Source organism: Electrona antarctica, assembly GCF_951216825.1.
Source record: "Electrona antarctica genome assembly, chromosome: 3".
Taxonomy (NCBI): Eukaryota; Metazoa; Chordata; class Actinopteri; order Myctophiformes; family Myctophidae; genus Electrona; species Electrona antarctica.
Window position 1 is genome coordinate 56091972 of NC_136808.1, and position 24892 is coordinate 56116863.

At 39.9% G+C, this 24892-nt stretch overlaps 2 protein-coding genes across 5 annotated transcripts in view; both read right to left on the reverse strand.

Moving 5' to 3' along the window:
- The window catches only part of nedd4a (NEDD4 E3 ubiquitin protein ligase a), a 102234-nt gene extending 88927 nt beyond the window's left edge, over nt 1–13307 (reverse strand). The window contains exons 1-5 of the mRNA XM_079496151.1: nt 13096–13307; nt 8713–8786; nt 7687–7765; nt 7546–7584; nt 1939–1992 (exon numbers count right to left, since the gene is read on the reverse strand). Coding sequence (XP_079352277.1) covers nt 1939–1992; nt 7546–7584; nt 7687–7765; nt 8713–8786; nt 13096–13143 — 294 coding nt within the window. The 5' untranslated portion in view covers nt 13144–13307. The remainder of the gene's footprint in view (nt 1–1938; nt 1993–7545; nt 7585–7686; nt 7766–8712; nt 8787–13095) is intronic.
- A 10686-nt stretch (nt 13308–23993) lies between these two features.
- The window catches only part of LOC306920793 (DNA-binding protein RFX7-like), a 55223-nt gene continuing 54324 nt past the window's right edge, over nt 23994–24892 (reverse strand). For 2 of the 4 annotated variants that reach the window (XM_079497689.1, XM_079497687.1), the window contains exon 10: nt 23994–24795. In XM_079497689.1, coding sequence (XP_079353815.1) covers nt 24179–24795 — 617 coding nt within the window. In that variant the 3' untranslated portion in view covers nt 23994–24178. The remainder of the gene's footprint in view (nt 24796–24892) is intronic. The other 2 variants (XM_079497688.1, XM_079497690.1) reach the window with 1 other exon arrangement.

Genomic DNA, 24892 nt, shown 5'->3' on the forward strand with positions numbered 1-24892 from the left:
ACAATCGAGTATTGGCATTGCAAATTGATACGATACAAAGTCAAACGATACAATATGTAGCCGTTTACATTTCGATATACTTTGATTCTTGAAATTAAAATAGATTTTTCAATGCAGTTACCATATCGTTACAAAACGTGTTTAATTCATCCTGCAATTGTATTGTTGTTTTGAAAAAATGCCTTAAAAAGTATTGTTATTATGATTATTATGATTATTATTATTAATGACATACATTTCCATTCATTTTTAAGATTGTTTAGACCTTCAATAGAATCCATTCCATATGGAACCTATAGATTGGATGGTGTGCCTGCAGTCTATTACTGTACATGTAAACAGTAAAAACATGTAAGCTGAAACCCACAAAGGTGAAAGGTCAGTCCGTGACCACTTATGTTAGAGAAAACTCTTCTACGTTTCTGGCTCTTTGTGTTGCTGCCTGCTATACCACTATCAAACTGGTGGCTCTTTGTGTTGCTGCCTGCTATACCACTATCAAACTGGAGGCTCTTTGTGTTGCTGCCTGCTATACCACTATCAAACTGGTGGCTCTTTGTGTTGCTGCCTGCTATACCACTATCAAACTGGTGGCTCTTTGTGTTGCTGCCTGCTATACCACTATCAAACTGGTGGCTCTTTGTGTTGCTGCCTGCTATACCACTATCAAACTGGAGGCTCTTTGTGTTGCTGCCTGCTATACCACTATCAAACTGGTGGCTCTTTGTGTTGCTGCCTGCTATACCACTATCAAACTGGAGGCTCTTTGTGTTGCTGCCTGCTATACCGCTATCAAACTGGAGGCTCTTTGTGTTGCTGCCTGCTATACCGCTATCAAACTGGAGGCTCTTTGTGTTGCTGCCTGCTATACCGCTATCAAACTGGTGGCTCTTTGTGTTGCTGCCTGCTATACCACTATCAAACTGGTGGCTCTTTGTGTTGCTGCCTGCTATACCACTATCAAACTGGTGGCTCTTTGTGTTGCTGCCTGCTATACCGCTATCAAACTGGAGGCTCTTTGTGTTGCTGCCTGCTATACCACTATCAAACTGGTGGCTCTTTGTGTTGCTGCCTGCTATACCACTATCAAACTGGAGGCTCTTTGTGTTGCTGCCTGCTATACCACTATCAAACTGGTGGCCCTATTTCTGGCTCTTTGTGTTGCTGCCTGCTATACCGCTATCAAACTGGAGGCTCTTTGTGTTGCTGCCTGCTATACCACTATCAAACTGGTGGCTCTTTGTGTTGCTGCCTGCTATACCACTATCAAACTGGTGGCTCTTTGTGTTGCTGCCTGCTATATCACTATCAAACTGGAGGCTCTTTGTGTTGCTGCCTGCTATACCACTATCAAACTGGTGGCTCTTTGTGTTGCTGCCTGCTATACCACTATCAAACTGGAGGCTCTTTGTGTTGCTGCCTGCTATACCACTATCAAACTGGTGGCTCTTTGTGTTGCTGCCTGCTATACCACTATCAAACTGGTGGCTCTTTGTGTTGCTGCCTGCTATACCACTATCAAACTGGAGGCCCTATTTCTGGCTCTTTGTGTTGCTGCCTGCTATACCACTATCAAACTGGTGGCTCTTTGTGTTGCTGCCTGCTATACCACTATCAAACTGGTGGCTCTTTGTGTTGCTGCCTGCTATACCACTATCAAACTGGTGGCTCTTTGTGTTGCTGCCTGCTATACCACTATCAAACTGGTGGCTCTTTGTGTTGCTGCCTGCTATACCACTATCAAACTGGTGGTTCTTTGTGTTGCTGCCTGCTACCACTATCAAACTGGAGGCCCTATTTCGGCCATTCACACATATTTTCAAAAGAAATGTAAAAAAAAAAAAAAGAGAGAAAACCCCACAGCTGTAAGAATACTGTAAGTCCATGTGCCAATGGTGGAACTAACAAACATAGAACTACCGAATATGGAAAACTTACCAGACGGTTTTCATCAAACACCTCCAGCAGAAGACGATGATTCGTAGGATGAACCTAAAATATAACACATAACCATAACATTAGGGGTGCAACAGTTAATTGAACTAATCGATTTAACCGATTAAATAAAAAAATCACACCCGTGTGAACTGAGTGGTGTAAGGTCTTATATAGCCTGATCAGCTGTGGTCTGACGTGATGTCTGACGTAATGAAATCACACCCGGGTGAACTGGGTGACCGTAGCAACCATGCTCATTTTTTCTGCACAGACAGACAGACAGACAGACAGACAGACAGACAGACAGACAGACAGACAGACAGACAGACAGACAGACAGACAGACAGACAGACAGACAGACTAAGCCAGTTGTAGGAGTGGTTTACACCACTCAAAAATAAAAACTATTTATTATAGTGAGAAATAAATCCATAGTTGCAGCCGGCATACATTTCATTGAAAAGTCTAGGTCTACACATGTTACATGTACACCTTGTGTTAATTTAACTCACAGCAATGTCTTAGACTTAGACTATAATTCTGAAGTGATCCACAGTAACATAATCTAATTCAAACCTGTGGCTGCTCACTGCTCCTTAGGACCAGTTAAATGCAGAGGACAAAGATCCTTAAGGGGACAATAAAGTACATAAAATCAAATCAAATCTAATCTAATCTAATCTAATCTAATCATAACGGTAGAGCGAAGATTTGACAACAAACTGATTGACACTGGAAAACAGCAAGAACAGCCGAGGGGTGAAAAAGGTTTTGCAAAATTGCTATGGGGGAAAAAAAGACCCTAAACCTAACCCTCAAGAATAACTATCATAATATCTATTATATTATAATTGTGTATATGACAACATACTATACAGTAATACCTTCAAATCTGTATGTGTTTTAGGATGTTAGTTCCATAATCATGCAGACTTTACCCATATTTAGAGCTCTCAATGTAAGCGAAATCAAGGCCTCCCATATCAAATAATATGTATCAAGGCATAATAAGGGTGCTTGTATCTTTTGACAGACAGATAAACCATTGTTGTGAAGTCTACTGGCGAGTGGCTTCTATCTGTTGAAATATGACACATGTCCTGAGGCTACCATTTGAGACTTGTTTATAGGACGTTTGAAGGAACACATTTTGTATATATGTAAGGCAAGTAAGGCAAAAATGCTACAAATAGTGGAGGAGGGCCTTAAAGCATCAGAGATCATGCATATTTGACACAACCCAACCAAGACCACAAAGGTAGTCTGCTGTATTTCCATGGCTATAATAATTTGTACGCCATGTAATTTTAACTCTGAGGAGTGGGTCTATTTGGTTACATTTGTACACTTTTTAGAGTTAAATCAAACCTAGGATGTTACTGTGTATGCTGTGTGATATCTCTCCAGTGCCTCTGTTTCAATGTTATTGTATATATAGTAATTGGTGTATATTAAATAATAATAATAATAATTTAGTTTTAAATGGAATTAATCCTTTTATGTAGGTGATTATTTATGGTAATGTTGCAAGTAAAACTTACTCATATTGACTCTAAAAGCTAACAAAATTTCCAGGGCTCAATACACTGACACCACGCTAGACAGGAACGCCCAAAAACGTCACATCCGGTTTTAGCCTGGGGTAAGAATGTTCTATGGCTGCCAATGCAACTTGGTCCAATCCTTAATCACATACGGACAAACATCTATGCCGATGCTATCTAACTTGCGGAGGTAGCGTGCCTTGTCCACGGGCAACAGATCTTTCAACGTATGGCATTGCAAATACGTTTGATAATCGCTACTCTACTCTGCTACTCTGTTTTGAAAATGCCGCAAATTGCATTGCAGTGAACGAGCGCAATTATACCACAGGTCGTTTCGAGGAAGCAATCTGATTGGTTGAAACAACCTTCTAGCCGTGGGTTAAACCAGCACCATTCACCACCTAATCAAAACAAAGAATTCAGCTGCTCTGTTCTCCCAGAGCGCTAGCAAACTCGGTGGCTAGGCTAGCTAGTTTCTTGGGACATTTGTGGTCGTAGTGACTACATCTGTCATTAAAAAAATATATTCTTTCAGCGATTTTCTTAGTTTTAAGGGTAACTGTTGTATAATTGCAATATTACACTCGAGGGTGTGGGTTAACGTGATTATTGCCACTTCAGTGATGCTTGCGGAACTCGACTTCGTCTCGTTCCTCACCGCATCCCTGTCGTGGCAATAATCACGTTAACCCACACCCTCTCGTGTAATATTGCTTAAATCACAACTTCTCCCGGTTGTGGGCGGAGTCACAGTTTGAGGCGCTGTTTACGCGCCGTGGTGTCAGTGTATGAACCTTAACAACAAGGAACATTCATCTTGCACAGATACTGTGCTTACGTTTTTTATACATATCTCTCTCTCTATATATATATATATATATATATATATATATGGGGAAGTTCCCTTTGGCCTGCATTTATACCTTGCCTACCAGCACCTCCCCCACCTGGATGTGCATGTGAGAAGCTATATATATATATATATATATATATATATATATATATATATATATATATATACACACACACACACACACACACAGTATGCATTGCTCACCCGCAATGTTTTTTCAAGACAAACCTGGGGATATGTAAATAAGGATAGAACAGATGTTATGCCATAGCATGTGCCAAGGACTACTGGGAGGCGCATTGAAGTCAATGAGAGACAGCTGGGCCAGCTCATGAATAAACAATATTGTAATGATTGCGAATGAGACCTTTGACGCTTTGTAAGCTCGTAGAGCTGTTATTTACAGTGAAGATACTGTATTGGTAGAGGGGGAAAAAGAGGAGGTGACCTTGTATAGACCCCTGGGGGACTCCACCAGTCAATATACTGTAGGGAATCTAGGGATTAAGTGGTTAAGCTTGTTCACCCGGCTCTCATTGACTTTAAGTGCATTCCATGGAACTTTCTGCCCCACTTTGCCTCCCTCCGAGTGCCTGGCGAACACTGGCCAATCAGCCAGCTAGAATTGTCAGACCAAGAAAGTGACGCATCTGTCCTCTCCTTCTTTACATATCCTTAGTTCCTAACAGAAGCTTATTAGTTGTTACATAATATAATTGTCTTTGCTTTGAATTGAATTCACACCCTGACAAATAAAGGCTCCTGCTGAAACATGTAGGTGTCAGCCATAAAAAAGGCTAATGCACAGTTCCTGCTTAATTATTATAGTAATAGTATGTCCGATAATGTAATTAGTAGGCATAGATAAGTGGTAGAGAGGCCATCAGGGAATTAAAAGGTCACTGCTTGCCCCCCCCCCCCCCCCACTCGCCCCGTCTATGTATGGACGTTTCCTCTGGGACCCTTAACAAGACACTTAACCCCCTAACTGCTCCCCGGGCGCCATCCTGATAATGGCTAAAAGGTCTTGCAAACGGGGAGAGATAAAACGTGCCTATAGTTCATTTTCAATGAGACCTGCGTTTTTGCTCCGAGAAGTCGCGGTGCGACAACGCAAAGCGTATTTACGTAGCGCGGTCCCGTGATTTTGTTGCGCGCGCTCGTTACGTGTAAACACCCGCGACTCACCAGACCTGGATTCTGGTTAGCTTTTTTTTTGCAAGGCCCTTAACTCAGAGACATTGGCTCTGCATGGGAAACAAATAAACCCTTAACTCAGAGACATTGGCTCTGCATGGGAAACAAATAAACCCTTAACTCAGAGACATTGGCTCTGCATGGGAAACAAATAAACCCTTAACTCAGAGACATTGGCTCTGCATGGGAAACAAATAAACCCTTAACTCAGAGACATTGGCTCTGCATGGGCACAAATAAACCCTTAACTCAGAGACATTGGCTCTGCATGGACACAAATAAACCCTTAACTCAGAGACATTGGCTCTGCATGGACACAAATAAACCCTTAACTCAGAGACATTGGCTCTGCATGGACACAAATAAACCCTTAACTCAGAGACATTGGCTCTGCATGGGCACAAATAAACCCTTAACTCAGAGACATTGGCTCTGCATGGACACAAATAAACCCTTAACTCAGAGACATTGGCTCTGCATGGACACAAATAAACCCTTAACTCAGAGACATTGGCTCTGCATGGACACAAATAAACCCTTAACTCAGAGACATTGGCTCTGCATGGGCACCAATAAACCCTTAACTCAGAGACATTGGCTCTGCATGGACACAAATAAACCCTTAACTCAGAGACATTGGCTCTGCATGGACACAAATAAACCCTTAACTCAGAGACATTGGCTCTGCATGGACACAAATAAACCCTTAACTCAGAGACATTGGCTCTGCATGGGCACAAATAAACCCTTAACTCAGAGACATTGGCTCTGCATGGACACAAATAAACCCTTAACTCAGAGACATTGGCTCTGCATGGACACAAATAAACCCTTAACTCAGAGACATTGGCTCTGCATGGACACAAATAAACCCTTAACTCAGAGACATTGGCTCTGCATGGGCACCAATAAACCCTTAACTCAGAGACATTGGCTCTGCATGGACACAAATAAACCCTTAACTCAGAGACATTGGCTCTGCATGGGCACCAATAAACCCTTAACTCAGAGACATTGGCTCTGCATGGGCACCAATAAACCCTTAACTCAGAGACATTGGCTCTGCATGGACACAAATAAACCCTTAACTCAGAGACATTGGCTCTGCATGGGCACAAATAAACCCTTAACTCAGAGACATTGGCTCTGCATGGACACAAATAAACCCTTAACTCAGAGACATTGGCTCTGCATGGGCACCAATAAACCCTTAACTCAGAGACATTGGCTCTGCATGGGCACAAATAAACCTTAATAAACCCTTAATAAACCCTTAACTCAGAGACATTGGCTCTGCATGGACACAAATAAACCCTTAACTCAGAGACATTGGCTCTGCATGGGCCCAAATAAACCCTTAACTCAGAGACATTGGCTCTGCATGGACACAAATAAACCCTTAACTCAGAGACATTGGCTCTGCATGGACACAAATAAACCCTTAACTCAGAGACATTGGCTCTGCATGGACACAAATAAACCCTTAACTCTTAACATGGGCACCAAGCTGCTGTCTCTATCTCTATGCTCTGTTGTGAATGTGTGGATGGATAGATAGATAGATAGATAGATAGATAGATAGATAGATAGATAGATAGATAGATAGATAGATAGATAGATAGATAGATAGATAGATAGATAGATAGATGGGGATTCTAAATGGGGGAGGCCATAGCTGAAGCTGTAGAGCTGGTAATCAGAAGGTTCCCTCACTAATTTTCTTAGTGATTAGTACTCTACAAGTTACTTTTTCAATTACCGTAATCGAAAAATCAAGAAGCACATTTTTTGGACACAAAAAAAGTCTGAATAGCCCTATTTTATACTTAGTCGTACATGGATATCGTGAAAAAATAGCAACATTTGCTGATGTACTGTAAAAGCTCACAACATTTTGCATCGTGATGCATTGTATTTTGATTATAGATTATTTTTTTTAGAATGGATGACATTAGTTTGATTAACTGTTACAAGCTTTAATAATAAATACAAATAAAATAAATCACTCACTCTGAAATAGAATTCTTCATTCCATTTTGGGTCCAATGTCTTCAGATATGTAAGAAGAAATAGAAAATTAATGTTAAATACTGTACCAACCCAGTAATAATAATCCAAAACTGCAATGTCTTTGTCCACACTGATACTTACCTTTTTTTTAGTTTTAGTCTGAAGACTTGTTAGTTCTCCATTGATGGGATCGTAGAGGGACAGTCTGACGTACGGGTCACTGCAGCAAAAACAACAACATTCATTCACTGTACAGGCATAGTTTACAAACATTACATTAACATTACATTAACATTCATTCACTGTACAGGCATAGTTTACAAACATTACATTAACATTACATTAACATTACATTAACATTCATTCACTGTACAGGCATAGTTTACAAACATTACATTAACATTACATTAACATTACATTAACATTCATTCACTGTACAGGCATAGTTTACAAACATTACAACAAAGCAATAGGTTGCAGTATTACATCTTCATATTGGTTTTTGTTGTTGTTATATCAATTCGACAAATGCCTTCTAAATCCTGACAGTTTTCTAAAAAAAAAACATGTTTCTATGTCAGTCGTTCATGTCAAGGACCCCCAAAAATATATGTAATTGGCCGCCGACCCCCCATCTGAAAATATGTTGTTCCAGTGACCTCCCAGAAGCAAAGATTTGAGTGAAAAACGTTTGCAGTGAAAGAATATATTCAAAGATTTGCACTACATTTTCACGATTTTTCTAAAATAGCAGACCTACAAGCTCGTAGCGCGCCACTCGGTGGCACGCTATGAGCTTGTAGATCTACTATTTTTCAATAGCTAAAGTATAACATAATGCTTAGATAAAACACCAAAAGGGGTTCCCGCCCAGAATGGGTTAACGCCCTAATTGATCATACTGCAGCGTCACACAAAAGCCTCAACAGTAGCAGATCTACAAGCTCTAAACGTGGCACAAAGCCACACGTTTTGAACTTGTATATCTGCTACTGTTGATGGTTTCGAATTTGAATCCTGAAAAGTAACAGTTTTTAAACATATGAGGTTTTCACCCAACAGAGGCGATATATAAGATGTAGTTTATAGCATATTATATTATAACATATTATGTCCATAAGAATAAATGATTCAAATACTTTGTTTTAATCTAGAATATAGACTCACCTGGCTCCTAGTATATCTTTCTTCGCCAGTCCGATTCCAGCGATAAGTTTCACTCGCAGGACTCTAGATTCCTCCTTAAATGACAACAAAAATGACATTAATGTAATGTAATGTAATAATACAATACTTGATATAACAGTGGCTGAGAAAACCAGATTAATTTTCGATAGATGGAAAAAACATGTCATAGTATATGAATTGGTGCATTGTATCATGCTCATGGGGTCAAGGCATGGTTCATATGCTTGTGTGACAATGTTTGATGCTACTATGCTGTCTTCTACTCATAGTATAATCCCATTTTGGGCGGGAACCCCTTTTGGTGTTAGCATTATGTTATGCTTTAGCTATTGAAAAATAGCAGATCTACAAGCTCATAGCGCGCCACCGAGTGGCGCGCTACGAGCTTGTAGGTCTGCTATTTTTGAAAAATCGAAGAACGACTGACATAGAAACATGGCTTTTTCAGAAAACTGTCAGGATTTAGAAGACATTTTTAGAATCTGATCTCAGGTCAAAATGGGATAACTGCTATAGACCTGATACTGTATATATATAGCTGGGCAATAAATCAATACAAATTTGATATCGTGACATGATTGTGATTTTGTAAATCATATTATGGTGATAGTGCATTATGAAATCATATTATCGTGATAGTGCATACAGTATGTGTCGTCTATAATGTGTCGTCTTTTCCTGGTTTTCATCACTTTATTTCGTCTCATTTTATACTTTAACCCATTTTAGGCCTGACATCGACATTTTTAAAATGTCTTCTAAATCCCGACAGTTTTCTGAAAACCCCTATGTTTCTGTCAGTCGTTCTCAAACATTTTCATGTCAAGGACCCCCAAAATGATATGTAATTGGCCGATTTTTGAAAAATAGCAGACCTATTGTAGATCTGCTATTTTTCAATAGCTAAAGTATGACATAATGTTTCAAACACCTAAAAGGGGTTCCCGTTCAGAATGGGTTAAAACATTTAGAAAAATAGCAAAAATAGCCCATCTACAGGCTCACGGTGAGATTGTAGGTCTGCTCCACTGTTCTTTTAAGAGTTTGGAAATGGATGAAAAGGCGACCAAGCACACCGGACCAGTGATAACAATCCGATACAAAACACTTCCCCATATATTAAACTACTTGCTCTTTCAGCCTCTTCCAATTCTTCTGCGTTTTGAGCCATTAGGTACAAAATTAGTTGATTGTTTTCTTTGCATTTTACATTTCTTCGAACCACAGCTATGCTGACATTTCTGAACCAAAAAGATATATTTCCAATCAACATTTATAGATGCAGATCAAGCCACATATTAAGTAACACACATAAGTAAAATAAGCCTGTTTAAGGTGGCTAAACTACAAGCTCCCATATGGGCCGATCTACAAGCTCACACTATAGCTATAGCTAGAGGATGAGCAATTTTGGGTGAATATTGCCCCCAGAATAGGGACGCTAGGGTTCAAGCCGTTAACGTAAACAATTACATCAAAATATCAACCAGTTAACCTCGCCTCACCACCACCTCGGAGGAAAGCCTGGTCTCTGTTTCAAAAGTCTGTATGATCCTGTCGGGAGCGGATGATATATTATCGTTACGTCATGTTGTAGTATTGTTTTGTAGTCATCAGGATGATAATCGTTACGTCATGTTGTAGTATTGTTTTGTAGTCATCAGGATGATAATCGTTACGTCATGTTGTAGTATTGTTTTGTAGTCGACAGGCAGGAACAACAGGCGGCAACTTCCTTTTCCCTCAAACCGTTTTTTCTCAATAAAAGCTCTCGTAGCCTGTAGCTTTTATTGAGAAAAATCGGTTTGAGGGAAAAGGAAGTTGCCGCCTGTTGTTCCTGCCTGTCGACTATCATCCGCTCCCGACAGGATCATATACCTAAATGAAATGGTGCCGAGGCTATCAACCAGTAAACACAATGTTACACAACGTCCAAACATCTTTTAGGAGATATAACTACAAATTGACGTCAGAACTCATGTACCCCCAGATGTCCTGACTCTCTGAACTAGTTCGGAAAGCCTGTCCAGACCTTGCTCAAAACAGAACGCGCTCTTAAACGCACAGCCAATTAAAAACCTCAACTTTAACATTTTTCAACTTCCAGCAACAATATAAAACACCAGACTTGACCACGCAGCACAGAACAGACACTTAGAACCTGTCACGCTGCTGGTGTTTCTAGCATACCGTAAATACACAGTACTCCCATTGAAAATACTAGTCTCATTTTCTGTAATAGTCAAATACTAGTAATTTCTTAATAGATTATTAGGGGATCCTATCTATGTTCCCCGGGTGATAATTCCCGGTTTACCTAACCCTAGCTCTGGACCATAGCCTTAAAGACTGTTAATGCGGCCTGGGTCGTGGCTCAGTGGTCCAGGCAGTGTGCCGTGGGTTCGACTCCCGATCCCGACGGCCTTTACTGCATGTCATCTCCCCCATCTCTCTCCCCATTTCCTGTCAGCCTACTGTCTGTCCCTCCATAAAAAATATAAAATAAAAAAGGCGAAAGCCACAAAAAAAAACATAAGAAAGACTGTTAACGCTTCTGGACGGGAACCCCTTTTGGGGTTCTGTACAGTATGTACAGTATTCAAATACTGCAAAAAATGCACTTTTTGTCCAGAAAATTATTATTTTTTTCATCAGAAGAAAAGATACTTGTAGTTACTCTACTGCGCCCTCTGCAGATATTGCCAAGAGAAAATCTCATTGATCTAATTTTTCCTTCCGTGTGGTGGGGGGCTCAGAGTGCGTCCACTAAGGAAAGAAGGCTATTCTCATCACAAAACCAGCAGAAGTCGAGAGGCTGTGTTGCATGTCATGCGGCGGCAGGAAATGGAGAGTCCCATAGCCTTAAGGAGAAGTCCTTAAGGCTATTGACCAGAGCTTAAACCCTAAAGCCCAAATTGTACTACCGATGATTCGCCATGCAACTCATTGCAACATGCTTGTAACTACTTGCAATCATTATCCTGAGGTGTGCCCCATATTCTCAATTCATTGTGCATAAAGTGAAGTATTTAAAACCTTGTTTTTTTTGTTTTAATCTTGATGATTATGGCATACAGCTCATGAAAATAAAAAAAAATCCTATTTAAAAATATTATAATATTTTACGAGACCGCTAAAAAACGAGAAATGTCGACCATCTGTCAAGTATATTAATGTATGCAGTCAATACTTGTCTGGGCTACTTTTGAACAAATTATTTCATCAATGGGGCGTGGCATGGAGGTGATCCGCCTGTGGCACTGTTGAGGTGTTATGGAAGCCCAGGTTTGCTTTGATAACAGCCGTAAGTTCATTTGTATTGTTGAATCTACTGTCTCACACCTTCCTCTTGACAATACAACCTAGATTCTCTGTGGGGTTCAGGTCAGGCCAGTTGGCTGGTCAGTTAAGCACAGTAATAGATTGATGTAGATGTCAGTAATAATGGTCAGTATAGTTACTAGTAGTTTTGGCACTGTGGGCAGTAAATATAAACGTGTGTGTGTGTGTGTGTGTGTGTGTGTGTGTGTGTGTGTGTGTGTGTGTGTGTGTGTGTGTGTGTGTGTGCGTGCGAGAGAGGCATTTTTGATGCCAGAAGTGAATTGAGAATAAACTTTTTCCTGACATCAGTTACAGTAAATTCTAGAAATCAAATTAAGCTTATGTTTATGAATTTGAACCAGAGACAGAGACATCACGTCTCTCTCTCTCGCTCTCTCTCTGTGTGTGTGTGTGTGTGTGTGTGTGTGTGTGTGTGTGTGTGTGTGTGTGTGTGTGCGTGTGTGCATGTGTGTGTTCTGCAGGGCGATTAGAACATTATGATGTATAGTTACTGGTTAACCAACCAGGCTGTTAACTAGTTACAGAATGTATGACCTGTGGAGTTGATTTATGGTGGCTATAATAGCTAGCATTAGCATAGTAGCTGTGGGATCTATAAACCCAAACATCAAGCCTATTATACTCCGTATAGTAGGAAGGACGGTGTGCTCTGCTGTCAAAAAGAACAGATCTACAGATCTCGATCTCCTCTCCTCCCAAAAACGTGTCGCGAAGCGACCCCGTTTGGGCTTGTAGATCTGTTCATTTTGACAAGGGACACCCCTCATCAAGCATGGAGTTTTTGCGACAAATCACGAGTCACACGAGTGACACATTTTGTATCCTGTATAGGCTGTTTATGAATTACCAACCACGGTCGCTATATACACGCATATAATCTACAGTTGTTCATGTTTAATAATAGCGTTAATCTAAGCTTCAGTGTTAACTTAACCTCTATTAGCTGACAGGCTAACATTTGTGCAAACGTGATTGAGCTGAAGCCAACCCCAAAAATGTGTGTCGTTTCGTTTGGTTTACCTCGTCTGTCACAAGTCCTCGGATCTCGGGCGGTGTGATTGCAGCCATAATAATATCCTCTCCTCCTCCTCCTCCTCCTCCCCACCGCGAAGATCGATCAACGTGATCAAATAATTATCAATAATAAGAGACGGTCGATCTATTATTTGGGTTTATTTCAACCTATATTTTTTGCCTAACCGAACTAACCTAGTTTAAGTATCTGTTTTTTAGGAAAGTACTTCTTCTTCAGTTGAGTTCCGTCCGTCGTCACTTCAGCCCATCCTCCTATACTCCAACCTCCTCTTCCTCCTCCTCCTCCTCCGCCGCCCCCCCCATGCCTCTCTGCCACTCCTCTTTCTCTCACGACAGCAGGTCCAGTTGTGTCATTTACAGTCATTGGTGACTATGGGCAGGTAGATAGACCGTAATAATGACAAAGCAAATGGAACAAGTGTGACCCTAGTTAGTTCAACAAGGGACACGTGTTTCTAATTGACTTGATTCCGTATTTCAAGGGACGGGTTGGGTTGGGTACGTCTTCTAGGCCTAGCCTACTCTAGTTCTGGTCCATTGACCAGAGCTATAGGTGGGTCTATATCTATAGTCTAGTGCAGTGGTTCCCAAAGTGGGGTCCGGGGACCCCCAGGGGTACCCGAGGGACTCCCAGTGGGTACCTGAGGGACTCCCAGTGGGTACCCAGCTAAATGATAGTTTGGAACCAAATGGACTCTTATGGGTCTGTAACTCAGAGAGTGTACAAATGGAACCAAATGGACCCTATACGGGTCCATTTGGTTCTTGGGGGTTCTTGGCTCTTATGGGGGTCACTGGCATATCCTTTCAAATGGGGGTCCGTGGGCTTATGAGTGTCAATTTGGGGGTCCTTGACATGAAAAAGTTTGGGAACCACTGTTCTAGTGGTTCTCAAACTTTTGTATGTCAAGACCCCCACATTTTACACTTATTAACCAACGGACCCCAATTTGAAAAGATATGCCAGTGACCCCCATAAGAGAAGATTTGTGGTTCTAGCAGCACTGCTTCAAGGACCCCCATGCATTGACATGCATTAGGAACATGGTGGACCCTGTTGTAAACAAGTGTAATGCTTAATTGGGTCGTCCACTCACAGTTAACAGCCTTTGTATTGAGTTTGTGCTTGAAATGTACTGTAATTCTGCAAACTGTTAATAACATTTTCAATCAATCAATCAAACCCCCATTTAATTGCATTTCCATCTCTGGGACCCAGAGTGATGGTAAAATCACTGTGAATTTAACTCAGAGTGTACAAATGGACCCCAACGGGTCCATATGGTTTAATTTGTACACTCTCTCTAAGTCAGTGTTTCCCAACCTTTTTTGTCCCAGGGCACACTTTTCATAGCCTAAAAATCTCGGGGCACAGGGTCTTACATGCACCTGTTATTTAACCAAACACATGAAACTGTGATTTTACATCTACTGCTATTTAAACATAAACATGAAACTGGTCTTACATGCACCTGTTATTTAACCAAACACATACAACTGTGATTTTACATCTACTGCTATTTAAACATAAACATGAAACTGGTCTTACATGCACCTGTTATTTAACCAAACACATGAAACTGTGATTTTACATATACTGCTATTTAAACATAAACATGAAACTGGTCTTACATGCACCTGTTATTTAACCAAACACATACAACTGTGATTTTACATCTACTGCTATTTAAACATAAACATGAAACTGGTCTTACATGCACCTGTTATTTAACCAAACACATGAAACTGTGATTTTACATATACTGCTATTTAAACATAAACATGAAACTGGTCTTACATGCACCTGTTATTTAACCAAACACATACAACTGTGATTTTACATCTACTGCTATTTAAACATAAACATGAAACTGGTCTTACATGCACCTGTTATTTAACCAAACACATAAAACTGTGATTTTTACAGTGACTTAATTTCTGCTGTTTATATATCTGCTGAATATGTTTCACTAACTGCATAGGGAGCTATTTTCTGCCTGTATTGCTTTTCGTCCATTGCTATTTTGTTTTTTTTTACCATGCATGCACCAGGGGGCACAGTTGTGTGTGTGTGTGCCTCACAGCTAGAAGGTCCTGGGTTCGATTCCTGCTGGGGATGCTGGGGGTGCTGGGGGCGTGTTCCCTCCTCCGTGTCATCAGTGCCCATACCCGAGGTGCGGTTGGCAAAAGGGCCTTTGGAGTTTGCATGTTCTCCCCAGGTATAGGTACCCTCACAAAAAACATGCAGTAATCCTGGTCTCTAAACAACCTATCCCTGGCCAGCCGGGGGCACCCTGGCTCGTCAGGGGTCTCTAAACAACCTACCCCTGGCCAGCCGGGGGCACCCTGGCTGGTCAGGGGTAGGTAGTTTAGAGGGAGGGCAAAGGAACTGGTCGGAATAACGTGTTCCTTCCACGCGCTACGTTCGGCCGGGGAAACTCTCCCCTGTGAAAAGAAGCAGCTTGGACTCCTCATGCATAGAAGGAAGCATGAGGTCAGTCCCCCCCCCCCCCCCCCCAGGTTGGCAGAGGAAGTGTAGCGTCCATGATTACATTAGATAATTGACACTGGGTGAAACATTTTAATTAAAAAGAAAAAAACATGCATGCATGCATGCACCTTAAGTATGACATGGGATTTAACTTTTAACTTTTTCTTCTCTATTCTTGTACAAATAATTTCACCCACTCTTTTACATTTGTAATCGTGCGATCATGTGATAATAAAGAATGTGTCATTTCAAGATAGCTGAAGGCTGATAATGCAGTAGCCTATTTCTATAGCATTAAAGTTGTCTGATAGTATATTATGACAAATTCTTCATTATGCTACAATCAGTATTTAAAAGTGACAGTTCTCAATAATTAAACATACTATCCAACAGTAACGGACAGTTCCATCATTGCAGGGTGTTACCTATTCGGGTATTACTTTGTGTTCTATCCAAATGAGTCTACAGTAAGTCAATATTTCAAAAATATTTGACTGAAACATATTGATGTCCTTACAAAAGTTTATTGGTTTCAAAACCCAGTTTAAAAATTCTTATCAGTGAGCAGTTACATTTATAAAAGCATGTTTGCTGAAATGCTACAAAATGACCAAACAAAGTGAAATGTGGACTGGAGTTTACACTGACCACAGCAACAACACACAGCAGTTATGACACACATACTTTACAGTACTGTACCTTGTCCCTAAAGTACAGGACGGCTAATGTCTTCATTTGGGTACAAACATTGCTAATTTCAAAATGGCCATTTCAAAAAGGAAAACCTTTTCACCATATTAACCACTTAATTAGACCCATACTTAGTTGACAGGGTTCTATGCAGTGGCGTGCACAGACATTTAGAGGGGCAGGTGCTCAAGTTAAAAAAGGGCACCTTGTGCAGCGCGTGGAACCGGCCGGTTGCCTTAATCCATTTTGGGCGGGAACCCCTTTTGGTGTTAGCATTATGTTATGCTTTAGCTATTGAAAAATAGCAGATCTACAAGCTCATAGCGCGCCACCGAGTGGCGCGCTATGAGCTTGTAGGTCTGCTATTTTTGAAAAATCAAAAAAAAAGAAGAAAAAAAGTTTTTTTTTCTTTTTTTTTCAAAAGGGCACATTGCCAAAAGGGCAGGGGGTGCTCTAGCACCCCCTAGTGTCTATCTGTGCACGCCACTGGTTCTATGCCTGCTCTAAACCCCTTATCCGTTAAACTTCTTTGCCTTTTTTACTATTTTGAAAAACATTTTTGAATAGTTCAAATAGCCGATCTACAAACTCACGTGTTGATGTAGATCAGCTAGTTGAACAATTTTAAAGGAGAATTCCATACTAAAAGGCTTTCTTACCTTTCTTTGTAGTTGTTACGTCCCCACCAAAGAGGTCCAGGTGTTATTTTGTGCAAAAGCTCCTTATTGGCTATTTCCCCTACCATAAGCCCTCAATGAATTGCATTGAATTGAATGGGAATTGAATGGGGCTATGTGGTGTTGTGCTAATTCGCTTATTTCTATCGCTCAAAATTATATTTTTTTGTATATATCCTCTCTTCATAATGTAAATAATATCCCAAGCGACACACTTTACTACTTATTTCGATGGAAGTAAGCAAATTAGCACAACACCCCATAGCCTCATGCAATTCAATGCAATTCATTGAGGGCTTATGGTAGGGGAAATAGCCAATAAGAAGTTTTTGCACAAAAAAACACCTGGCCCTCTTTGGTGGGGACGTAACGACTACAAAGAAAGGTAAGAAAGGTAAAAAAGCCTTCTAGCATGGAATTCTCCTTTAATGTTTTTGAAAATAGTAAAAAAAAAAAAAAAAAAAAGGGTTAGGATTATATAATAAGTTTAGGGATAGTGCTGACGAAAATAGGGCCCCAACAATCTCTTCACTGAAAATAGACAACCTACTGTACAAGCTCAGAATGCCGCTACAATGTGGCTACAATGAGGCTACAACAATGTGGCTACAATGTGGCTACAATGTGGCTACAGTACAATGCAAGCATTGTGAGGTTGTAGATGTGTCTATTTTCACCAAAGGTTAAACCTACAACAGGGATGCTATGGTATGGTAGTTCATGTGGTTAAAATATCGAAATTAAAAGAGCTGATTCATAAACTATTATATGAAATTTGTATATTTCTAAAACAGTTAACATCAAATAATACAAGAAACACATGATTACCTATACAATATTACCAAAAGACACAGTTGGTTTTAAAACAAAGTAATTCCAAATTCTGTACAAAAAACAACAACAAAAACAACACGTGCACTCAAACACGTGCACTCAAAGTAAAACATCCAGTGCTCATCCTTTGTAATAATCACTTTTCCTTCTCTTAAGACCTTTTTTTCTTTTTAAATAAACATTTTAGGGGATGGGTTTAATCGTACAGTAGTCTGACTCTGGGTTTTCTCTCCCTTCTAAACCCCTCAGTGTTAATTGCATGTGGTTCCATTTGTACACTAGTCTCCGAGTCTCATTCTGATCTCATTCTGATCTCATTCTGATCTCATGTGGTTCCATTTGTACACTAGTCTCCGAGTCTCATTCTGATCTCATTCTGATCTCATTCTAATTGCATGTGGTTCCATTTGTACACTAGTCTCCGAGTCTCATTCTGATCTCATTCTGATCTCATTCTAATTGCATGTGGTTCCATTTGTACACTAGTCTCCGAGTCTCATTCTGATCTCATTCTGATCTCATTCTAATTGCATGTGGTTCCATTTGTACACTAGTCTCCGAGTCTCATTCTGATCTCATTCTGATCTCATTCTAATTGCATGTGGTTCCATTTGTACACTAGTCTCCGAGTCTCATTCTGATCTCATTCTAATTGCATGTGGTTCCATTTGTACACTAGTCTCCGAGTCTCATTCTGATCTCATTCTAATTGCATGTGGTTCCATTTGTACACTAGTCTCCGAGTCTCATTCTGATCTCATTCTAATTGCATGTGGTTCCATTTGTACACTAGTCTCCGAGTCTCATTCTGCCATTATATATATATATATATATATACTCAACAATATTCTCCCACTTAAACAATTTGCAACCTAGTAAATCAGATGATTTGACAAGAGCACCATGGCTGACAAAGTTTTACAGTAGGCCTACGTTTAGTATGACCAGGGCACTCAAAATAAATCACATTTCCAATGACAGGACCAAAGAAAATACAGCAAAATCTGTACAACGATATGACCACGCACGCGCGCACGCACGCACACACGCACGCACGCGCACACACACTAAATGCCATCAAAGATCACCATCAGAATATCGAATAAGGAATTACATATAGTTTCTTAGATCTTTGAAATGGTTTTGTCACCTGGAGCTACAAGATGATTAACAGGAGTAAACAAAGTCATTTTTATTATTGTCCTGATACATATTGGTAGAGATATGGTTTTCAGAACTAGAAATACGTTGCCATTTTTCACTTATTTTCCTTTGGGTTAATCCTTTTCATAGGAAAGAATATGCACGGCAATACACACTTAAATATGTTTCTTAGTTGGTTAACATTTAAGGGAGCACTTCATCCATTTTCAACTTTATCTTTATTTAATTGGTCTTCAGTAATGTTCATTATTTTTGATCTACTAACTGCATCTCATTGGTGGGCTGTGGACAGTTCAGAAACCGGCCTATACCAATGACATCAATGTGGATTCCGAGCTAATAGATAAAGAACATTCTTCCTCTTCCTGTTAAAACACATTTTGGGCGGGAACCCCTTTTGGTGTTAGCATTATGTTGTGCTTTAGCTATTGAAAAATAGCAGATCTACAAGCTCATAGCACGCCACCGAGTGGCACGCTACGAGCTTGTAGGTCTGCTATTTTTGAAAAAACGAAAAAACGACTGACAGAAACATAGCTTTTTCAGAAAACTGTCAGGATGTAGAAGACATTGTTAGAATCTGATCTCCAGTCAAAATGGGTTAAGTCACAGTGGCATACTGAAATAGAAGCCATTGTTTTAAATCTTGTTTGCAATGACCAAACCAGCCTATGATTATGTCACTGCAGGCAGGATTCTGAATTGCTCTTCTGACCGAGACACAGTACAAGTAGCCAGAAATGGCGCAATCTTCAAACAAGCATTAGTGAGGACCAATTATGTGAAGATTTAAATGGTTTAAAATGGTGTAAGTGGTCCTTTGAACGAAACACTGTTTATTATGCTGCTCTAGCTCACGTTCACCAGTTTTTCTTTGGTATGAACATAAGGCTCCAATAGTTCCCAAACAACTACTGTATTGTACATTTTACGTTTTTGTCATAGTCAGTGATCAGCTCCATGCTTCATACTGTACTTCATACTGTAAATACATTACACAAGCTGCATGCAGTTGATTCTCCATACTTTGTCATTACGCATTTTTAATTATCCCGAAAAACATGCCTTCATCATCCAAACCAAAAGTAGTGCATTGCAAAGAGATAATCTACATTAGTAATTGTCATAGCATTTTTGATAAATATTATGGATATCACCAAACTTATTGCCCTTTTTTATACATTTAAATGCACTTAAATAGTTATCACAAAATTATCATTGCAACTATACCACATGCTACTAGACATTTTTTTTTGCATAAGTCAGGATTGCAGTCACAGTGCTTTTAATAAATCATGGTTGTTTTATATTTTCATGATATTCTCTTTTGAATAGGCTATATAATTATGCTAATTATTTATAGATTAACTAATAATAATTACTCCTTTAAACCTCCCGTTTAATATTTGTCTATTTTGCCTTATTTTCCACCTTGTATTATTTAGCGTTCTTGCACTTTATGCCTTAACTTAAAAGACAAGCACCGTTCATAAGAATACACTGACACCACGCCAGTGTTGTTTTTGTCGACTAAAACTAAGACGAAAAATGTTCGTCGACTACGTTTATTCACTGACGAAAACTAAATAGAAACTACATGAAAACTAAGATATGATGACTAAAACTAAGACTAAATATACTGACAATTTCGTCAACAAATAAAAACTAGACTAAAATGTTAGGAAGGGACTAGTGGACCAGAGATCAAGTATAAGTCATTTTACACTTGGTTGCATGCTGAAAATAGCCGATCTACAAGTTCACAATGCGTCGCAGCGCGACGCATTGTGAACTTGTAGATCAGCTATTTTCAGCAAGTGTAAAATCAGTCATTACGACGGCATCAAGGCCCACCAAAATACATTTTAGTCGACTAAATCAACTGTAGATTTAGTCGACTAAAATCGCATCACATTGTGAACTTGTAGATCAGCTATTTTCAGCAAGTGTAAAATCAGTCATTACGACGGCATCAAGGCCCACCAAAATACATTTTAGTCGACTAAATCAACTGTAGATTTAGTCGACTAAAATCGCATGACATTTAGTCGACTAAAACTAGACTAACACTAAGGCATTCCAGGTGACTAAAATGTTACTAAAACTATATGAAAACTATTCAAACGACTATGACTAAAACTAAAATCAAATTTTGCTGCCAAAAACAACACTGCACCACGCTAGACAGGAACGCCCAAAAACGTCACATCCGGGGTAAGAATTTACCCCGGATTTTTTTATGGCTGCCAATGCAACTTGGTCCAATCCTTAATCACATACGGACAAACATCTATGCCGATGCTACGTATGGCATTGCAAATACGTTTGATAATCGCTACTCTGCTCAATATTGTTTTGAGAATGGCGCAAATTCCATTGCAGTGAACGAGCGAAAATCACAACTTCCCCCGTTTGTGGGCGGAGTCACAGTTTGAGGCGATGTTTACGCGCCGTGGTGTCAGTGTATACTGAAGAGATGTCGTGTTTTACAAATCACTGATCCTGTCTTAGTGAATGGACTTTGCTAAAAGACCAATTAACTGGAACCCTGTCCCTTGATTTTTCATTCAAATCAACTCTTAATCATATGCATAATTTAAAAGACTTCAAAAGCAATAAAGGCACTGAATTATATATCTTTTTTGCATCAAGCTAAACCAATGTGAGCGGCATCAGCTACAGGAGATTTGTTTAAATGCATTACTAAGTTAAAAGGTACAATTTGGGACTTATCTTTTGAATAAAACATTATTTTAACCAATCTGTATGGTAGACCTACTTAAGCATGTGCATTGGTTGGAGGTGGTCTCTCTACTCTTCCACCGAGCAGTGGCGTGCACAGATAGACACTAGGGGGTGCTAGAGCACCCCCTGCCCTTTTGGCAATGTGCCCTTTTGAAAAACAAAACAAAAAAAAAACAACTTTTTTTTTTCTTTCTTTTTTTTGATTTTTCAAAAATAGCAGACCTACAAGTTCATAGCGCGCCACTCGGTGGCGCGCTATGAGCTTGTAGATCTGCTATTTTTCAATAGCTAAAGCATAACATAATGCTAACACCAAGTTTTGCACAAGGTGCCCTTTTTTAACTTGAGCACCTGCCCCTCTAAATGTCTGTGCACGCCACTGCCACCGAGGCATTTAGGACCTGTTGTTGGGTATAGGACACCTGCCTGACATTGTAAATTAGGTTTTGAAGTACACAGCGCACCTTTTGGGACACTAGATGCACTGCATTTAACAGTCAACTGTGGGTGTGGCAGTTGGAAGGACTTTTACTGTAATAGGACAATTTTAAAATACCATAAATATCCTTTTCTTATTGTCAGTTTTCATGGTTGTTATAGAATGTTTTGTACACTGTGTAAACTGAGCGAATACCATTCTCTTGATTACTTAACGGTACAAAATGTAATTCCAGTATAGAGAGTATGCACATTTTCCCATCAGGACACGCCCCCCTCATCTAGACTGAGTGGCAAAACATTGAGCAGCATGGAGTGTTGGAGTTTGGAAGCGCTCGTTGGAAATCACTCAACCGTCCTGCGTACCACCTGTTTCTAAATGTCACATAATGCAGGAGGCAGCAAAATGCTGTGTTATTGAAAACAAGCACTTCCAAACTCTGACACTTAGAAAAATTATCAAATGCAGGGCATTTCTTGACAGAAAGTAGCTCATAAGGTTTCTATGGTGGAGTTTTATTTAACAAAAACTTTGCAGATAGAAAGAGGATAATTCAAGCTTTTCGTACAGCTGCAATGTTGGTGAGTTTAACATTGTTTAATGCAATCAGACAGGACTTTTCTGTTTGGATGAATGGGCTGTCAAGGCCAGAAAGTAGTTTTTTGCCACTCAGTGGGCGTTCCCGCATAACTTCCAGGTACGATGATGTCACGCGCATACTCTCTATTACGTATCCTTCATTTACTGCTAAAGCAAACTGGTGGATGTAACGGGAAACGTTGAGGTGGACTAAAACGTTGAGGTGGACTAAAACGTTGAGGTGGACTAAAACGCTGAGGTGGACTAAAACGCTGAGGTGGACTAAATTGTACTGCTGTAAAAAACCAAATACCGGTATGTGAAATGATATGTCTGATTAACATCATCCACATTGAGCAGTGGTTTGGATTATGCACATTATACGGTAAAAAAACACTACTTTATACAAGTAATTATTAGACAGATTAGTCATACTCATATCGTTACTACCATGACACCTAATACTCCCTGAAATATTAACTTAACACTTATTCAGGCCAAGCTGAAACAAAAGAAAAAGCTTCATCATACTGTGAAGCCACTAGTTATCATTATATATTATGATAAAAGTAGTGCAATGCTTTTTAACATGTCTTCCGTTTTGCAGCTTATTCTTCAATTAGACTCAGAATTATATTACAAATTGCAAAATAAATCATAACCAGCACAAATGCCCTACTGATTGTATATATACAGTATATATACAGGACAGGTTATAATCCTGAACAGCAGCCCTGAAATTCCAAATGCAAGGTTACATAATTATAGGCTAATTCATGGCTCTGGAAAACATTTTGTTTCAGTTACTGCTATTAAATAAATACTACAAATAAATGACTCATGCAAACGGACAAAAACCTGAATCCACTAAGCTCTTTTAAAAAGTATCTCTGCCTCTTTAACTAAAACAGTGTTTTGTTCTCTGAGGAGAGAGAGATGACCAGCATTTAAACAGTGTTTAAACAGTGTTTAAACAGTGTTTAAACAGTGTTTTGTTCTCTGAGGAGAGAGAGATGACCAGCATTTAAACACTGTTTAAACAGTGTTTAAACAGTGTTTAAACAGTGTTTAAACAGTGTTTTGTTCTCTGAGGAGAGAGAGATGACCAGCATTTAAACAGTGTTTAAACAGTGTTTAAACAGTGTTTAAACAGTGTTTTGTTCTCTGAGGAGAGAGAGATGACCAGCATTTAAACACTGTTTAAACAGTGTTTAAACACTGTTTAAACAGTGTTTAAACAGTGTTTTGTTCTCTGATGAGAGAGAGATGACCAGCATTTAACTCAGAGTGCTTCAGCACTTAAAAGGGCATTTTTATTAGTGTTGCGCGACACCGGCACGCAACCTATAATCAGGCAAGAGTGTTGCTTCAATATAAATTAACCAATAACACACCAATAACAACATATAAACAGTGTAAAATGTACAAAATAAAAGCAAACCATTATGTTCAACCCATCAGTCCAACAGTAGGATGGTCTTTGCTTTCCAGCCAATCAAATCCACTTGAATTCGCCGTCTCGTTGCAGATCTGCTGGAACAGCGGGTCGTTCATCAGTTCCTCCGGCGTGGTGTCAGCAAACTGACCTTGGTGCTGACCGGGGTCAAACAGAAGGTTCGTGTCCAAAGTGTTCAGGTCATTGATGTTACCAGAGAGGTCAGAGGTCATCCTGACTTCTCCTGGGAACGCTGCCCCGCCGGCATCGAGTTCGGACACTCCCTCCACGAGCTCGTTTCCAGGATGAAGGCTGGTGTCGGTTAGAAGCTGTTTCACGGTAGTGCTGAAATGCAGCTGTTGGTTTTGGTGCTGTTGTTGAAGCAGTGGTGAAGGCTGACCTTGCTGTTGTATTTGCTGTTGGTTTTGGTGCTGTTGAAGCAGTGGTGAAGGCTGACCTTGCTGTTGTATTTGCTGTAGGTTTTGGTGCTGTTGAAGCAGTGGTGAAGGCTGACCTTGCTGTTGTATTTGCTGTAGGGTTTGGTGCTGTTGAAGCAGTGGTGAAGGCTGACCTTGCTGTTGTATTTGCTGTAGGGTTTGGTGCTGTTGTTGAAGCAGTGGTGAAGGCTGACCTTGCTGTTGTATTTGCTGTAGGGTTTGGTGCTGTTGAAGCAGTGGTGAAGGCTGACCTTGCTGTTGTATTTGCTGTTGGTTTTGGTGCTGTTGTTG